This window comes from Sapajus apella, unplaced genomic scaffold, assembly GCF_009761245.1.
Source record: "Sapajus apella isolate SASKATOON/1434 unplaced genomic scaffold, GSC_monkey_1.0 scaffold3, whole genome shotgun sequence".
NCBI classification, from domain to species: Eukaryota; Metazoa; Chordata; class Mammalia; order Primates; family Cebidae; genus Sapajus; species Sapajus apella.
In genome coordinates this window covers 66008405-66014083 of record NW_022436943.1, presented here as the reverse complement: position 1 = coordinate 66014083, position 5679 = coordinate 66008405, and the positions used below count along the sequence as shown (strand labels likewise).

The window sequence follows — 5679 nt, the reverse complement described above, 5'->3', positions numbered from 1 at the left end:
CAGAGGGGCCTGTGCAGCTGTGGCAGGGCTGGGGCCGTGTACTCCACAGCAGAGGGGCCTGTGGCAGCTACAAGGCCAAGGGGACACATGTGGCACAGGGCGCGTAGAGCAGGGCACAGCCCAGCGCCAGGCCTAACCTGTCCACCCATGCCTCCCACTTGGCTGGCCCCTCTGCCGCCTGCCTACTCATGGCTACTGGGGAGGGATGGCCCAGCACACGCCTGCCCAGATTACTGAAGGGCATGGTATCCACCTCACAGGTCATGGCAGCCCGAGCATAGTGTGAGCTAATGTGGAATGAAGCTCAATTTGCATGAGCAAATCACTGCCGAAATGTACCCTGGCAGCCCATGCCCTGCAGAAGGCTATGCCAGACCCTGAGCCCCCACCTTGGGGCTGCTTGCCCTTGGCTCTGCAGGGATGTAGGCGTGGCTGGCAGCTTCAGGGAGATGCCTCTGGAGTACAGCTCAGGCCCCTCCTGTCTTGCTCTGTCCCCGGGCTTCCCCAGGAGCTGTGGGGTATCTGGCAGGAGTGGGGGCTGGCAGGGCTCAGGGTCCATTGGCCTCGGTCTCCTCCTCTAACTGGGGTCATTGGCTCAGCTAATTCCAGGGACCATTCCGGCCTCTTCAGCCCTTGGACTTGAGGCAACACCAGTGTTTCTGCAAACAGCCTGCCTGGCTGGGGGTCTGTGAGGCTGCCTCTGTGCACGCTCAGTGCAGGGCTCTCTGAGCTGTGGGTGAAGGGGAGGCAGGACAGGTGGAGGGGAGGAGAGGCAGGGCAGCCTGCTGACCCTATGGTGTCTGTGGTCCTGAAGGCCAGGATGGCATGCGCCAGGGCCTCGTTGGTAGAAACAGCCCCAGACTTGAAGCAGACTCAAGGGGAGCCTCAGCCCAGGTGCCAAGGGCCATTTGTGCTTCTCATCAACATGTGGACACCTTGCAGCCCCTCTGCCCTGCAGCCCCAGGGACCCTTATCCCACAGTGCACAGCCAGATGGTCAGGGCCCAGGGTAGTTACATCCACGGGAGAGGTGTGCACTGGAGGAGGATGCTGCTCCCTCACCGTGGCTCTTAAGGGCTCATGAGTTCCCAACCTCATGAGTGGGGTTGGGGGCACTATCTCCTGGGACTCCTTGTCAGCATTCCCTGATGACAGCCAAAATGTCCTTGATGTGGGGGTTGGGGACCAGAGGGGGACAGAGGTCTCTTGGCAGCTGGGCTGATGGCCTGTGGTTGCCCAGCTGCGAAGGTTGGGGGTGGGTGGGGGACAGAGGTCTCTTGGCAGCTGGGCCAGTGGCTCGTGGTCGCCCCAGCTGCAGTGTGTACCCACTGTGAGTGCTGCTGTCCCCCTTGGGAGGCCGGCCTGGGCTTGGCCCCTGGCACTGACCTCCAGAGCTGTAGTCTGCCTTGGGGGCGAGGTTTGACGGGCGTTTCCTGTCTCTGCAGGTCCCTGGTGCTGAACCGCCTGCGTCCAGTTGCCAGCGGGGGTGGGAAAGCACAACCAGGCTCCCCTCGGTGGCGGAGCAGAGGCTACCGCTGCATCGGAGGGGTCCTCTACAAAGTGTCTGCCAACAAGCTCTCCAAGACCTCCGGCCAGCCTGGTGATGCCGGCAGCAGGCCCCTCCTCCGCACAGGTGAGAGGTGGGGTGGGGGCGCTGGGGGATGACACCGTCCAACCAGTGTGTGGTGGGCACTGCAGGCCAGACCCCTAACCTCCGACATGCCATGGCTACTCCAGGCCTTGGCTCAGGCCCCTGTCTTGGGGAGGTGGTCAGGAGCCTCATGCTTCCCGGGAGCCAGTCCAAACAGGCATCCCCAAATGGGTCACGTCCCAGCCTGGGAGTTAATTTCACTCTTCATACACCCAGCGCCTTCATAGCCATCCCTAGTGAGAGGGACAGGGCAGCCGGAGATTGGAGGGTGCCAGGAGGCCTTTCTCTGCCATCCCCCAGGAAGGGCCCTGGAATGGCGACCGGCTCGCCTGGCTGAGCGGCCCCTGATTTTCCGTGGGGTGGGGGAGGGTTGCTCACTAGCGCCGTGTTTCACTTTTGGACAAAGGATGAGGCCAGGTACGGTAAACACGCCCGGGCGAGTGCACACCTGGGGCGCGGTGCCCATAATCACATTGGCAACGCCTCGACAACTGTGTCTGGAGGCAGCTGGCGCCGCCGCCTCGCACCCTCCCAGCCCAGGGAAACAGGCTCAGGAGAAGGAAATGCTTTGGATTCACTTATCCTACAAATTAACTAGAAAAATATTTTGGTTTCAGTCCAATTTTACCCCTTCTTGTCCATAAAAAAAAAAAAAAACGTGGGGAGATTGCAAGTGGTGTTGAGGTTGCGGAGGCTGGGCGGTGCCAGCTCCCCAACCCACCTGGGGCCTGGAGGGAGGACGGGTTCAGCACCTGGAGGAGGTAGACTCCAAGGGCAGGGTCTGCGGGGGTCAGAGGAGAGGCAAGGAGCATCTCTCCCTGGAAGCCAGCCCTGTGCCAGGCCCTGAGCCCCCACCTTGGGGCTGCTTGCCCATGGCTCTGCAGGGCTGTAGGTGTGGCTGACAGCTTCAGGGAGATGGCTGCCCTGCCTCCCTGGAAGCCAGCCTCACGGGCTGCCAGGATGCTCTGCTCCTAGCGTCCATCTCTGGGCTCTAGGGGCTTCCGGGCTGTTTCCCAGGCAGGGTCGCTGGGCACGTGTTCCCAAGGAGCAGCACGGGGGCCCTGGCACCTGCCTCACAGGGCTCTCCAAGCCACACTGGCTGGCCAGTGCCTGTGCCCATGCCTGTAGTTGATGGCCGGTGCTGGGGGGCCCAGTGAAATGAGCAGGAATAAGCCCCCGCTCGCTGAGCATCTGGTGAAAAGCCCTGGGTCCCCACCTAGGCATTGTGTGACCCCTGCATGTGCCTTGAGGGACTAGGCCATGTGATCTGTGCACGTGGCCTCATCTCTTCTTCACCCTGGTGATCAGTGCAGCAGCTGGCCCAGAACATGGGGGCCTTGGTGAGGCTCTGCCTCTGGGGGATGCTGCCATGGGTCGGGGGACAGGTCCTCCTGTCACCCAGCAAGGCCTGCTCTGGGTACCTGTGACCCCAGAACTTGGTGGTCCCTGGGGCTCTACACACAGCCGTTGGTATCATGGAGGGCAGCAGCCTCAGGTTCCTCTCCAGCAGGCGCCTCCCTGAGTGAACAGAAGCCCATGCCCAGTCTCTTGCACGGCAGGTCCCAGCTGCCTGTGGCATCCAGCAGCCACTAGCCATATGGCCCACAGGGAGCCTGAGCAGAGGAGCTCCTTGGGCCGGCAGCAGGTGCTCTGAAGACACTGTGCTTGGCCCCCTGGGATGAAGCCAAGAGGTGGCCTCTCTCTGCTCATGCCGGCTGGTCCCACCTTCCCCCGGGGCTGCTTGCCCACGGCTCTGGAAGCCAGCCTCACTGCTTGGCAGAGGCCAAGCCCCACGTTAGCTGGCGTGGTCCTGAGTGCACTGACCCTGCAGGTGCAGTCCCCGCACTGGCTTTCCGCTCTGGTCCTGGAGGCAGTGGGCAGAGCAGCTGGGCTGATCCCTCTACCCACGGAAGGGCACCCCAAGCCCTCACCTGCCTGCCTGGGTGGGAGGGTGCCCTGAACCTTCCACAGATGCTGCCTCTGATGTCCTAGTGCAGGGGGGGTACAGGCCGAACACGAGTGAGGATTTCTGGGGTCCAGAGGTGTAAGTACACAGACTTGTGTCCAGTCAGGCGGTCAGGGAGGCTTTTCTCATGAACTAAAACCTGAGAGGAGGCCAGGAGGGATGGGAGCAGCAAGCACATCCCCAGGCGGCCATGTGGAGGCCTGGGCGGGAGCGTGCAGGGCATTACCAGGCATCGCCGGACCCTGTGCACAGCCGGCGGGGCGGGGTCATCTGCCTGGTACCACTGCACCCCATTCAGAAAGCTCCTGGTAGTAATGATGATAGTACTGACTGAGGTTGCTGGTTAAGGGCCAAGACAGCAGCCATGGAGACCATGATGTCCTGATGTCCCCGAGAGCCCCAGGTGGCCAGGACAGGCAGTCAGTCGGTAGGCCCTGCCCTGCTCTGTAAAAGCTGGAGTTTGGGAGGGGATGCCCACTGTCCTTTCTAGAGCCAGAGCCCATTCCAGGGACCCACCCACTCAGGGAGCGGCCCCCACGGCAGCAGCCACTTCCCACTCCCTGCACAGTGCCAAGGCTGGCCCCGCCTCTTCGCACCGGGTCGGTTGTGTCCTTGGGACTCTCTCCCCATCTTCAGGCTCACACATCATGTACTTGTGGGACCCACGGAGGGGCTTGTGGCTTGGGTCCGTCTCAGCCCTCAGCGGGGTCCTTGGGTTGTCTCAGCCCTCGCTGGGATCCTGCAGCCCATGTGTGTTGGGCTGGGTAGGCCTGTGGGGGAAGGTGTACCTGGTGGCCCGGCTCCTCCCATCCCTCAGCGTCCACGAGACGCCTGTGGCAGACAGCAGGCAGGTGGCAGGCTTGCACTTGGCCCCCCTAAACACGGTGCCCACCACTCGGACGGTGCAGGGTCTGAGCTCTGGGAAGGAGGGAGTGTATGGCGGGCCGCTCAGCAGTGGGGAGGAGAGGGAGGGGCCGCCACACTCCTCCCTGGGAGGCTGCGGCGCTGCTGCGGCGTCTCCCCTCCAGTGCCAAGTGCTGAGCTCCGCAGAATCTCGCCTTCCCGTTTACACACATGGCAGAGTCCCGGCGGGCGCAGAGCCCCTGACATCAGAGAGCCCTGGTCCCCCTAGCCCTTCTGGGCCCATCTCACCCCTGCACTAGCAGCAACCCAGAGCTCCCTTGGTCAGCTTCAGCAATGCAAGCAAGGAGGACCTGGTGCACTGAGGCCGGTGTCAGCTAGGGTGGGCAGTGGTCCCGGGGCCTCCTTGTTCCCACCTCTGTCCCTGGGAAGGTCTCACCTGCTGTCAGGTAGGGCTAGGGCTGCCAGTGTCCTGCCGGCCAGCCTTGGTGGCGACTGTGGCAGTCCTGAGGCTGTGCAGCACCCAGGGAGCCCATACCTGCCCTTTGGGTTGGCAGGCAAAGCCACTGCTCCAGCTGCCTGGGCCCCCACCAGTCCCGCCTCACCGTGAGGAAGGTAGATGGCTCCCGGCTGTGGGATACCGCTGATTGGCCCACTTAAAGGAATAATAGTTAAAGAAATAAACTTTCTACTCTAGTGTCAGCGGAAATTTGACTTCAACAAAAAAGTGTAGCCTTCTTGGAAGGGGTGGGGGTGCTGTCCTGGCTGACCCCCGGGCTCTGGGCCCCTGATGGCAGAGGATAGCGTGGCTTCTACCCTAGCTTCCCTACTCCCTGAAGCCCAGCCCTTCCTCCTGGTCTGCCTGCCACCTGAAGGGCTGAGCTCCAGGGCCCCTCCCTACATACTCCGGTGTGAGTACCCAATGGGCAGGGCCCATGTGTGGCCACCAAGAGCCTGATGGTTCCTGTGGGGGGGCTGTCTCAGGCCACAGGCCTGGCTTTGGCTGGTTCTGTGTCCCCAAAACCCCCAGGCCAGAGTGAGGCACCTGTGGCTGTGGCCCTCTCTGCTGCTGGCCAGCTGCTCAGTGTTCCTGGCACATGGGGCCTCTGTGCACCTCTGCACACCTCTACACCTCCCCTGCTCGTCACCTGCCCAACCTCCCTGGGATGATGAGGAAGGCCCTATCCGACCTCCCTGGGATG

At 62.7% G+C, this 5679-nt stretch overlaps 1 protein-coding gene across 4 annotated transcripts in view; it reads left to right on the top strand.

Moving 5' to 3' along the window:
* Positions 1–5679, top strand: part of ZC3H3 (zinc finger CCCH-type containing 3) — a 92036-nt gene that overhangs the window by 60292 nt on the left and 26065 nt on the right. For all 4 annotated transcript variants that reach the window (XM_032255069.1, XM_032255080.1, XM_032255052.1 and 1 more), the window contains exon 5: positions 1445–1632. In XM_032255069.1, coding sequence (XP_032110960.1) covers positions 1445–1632 — 188 coding nt within the window. The remainder of the gene's footprint in view (positions 1–1444; positions 1633–5679) is intronic.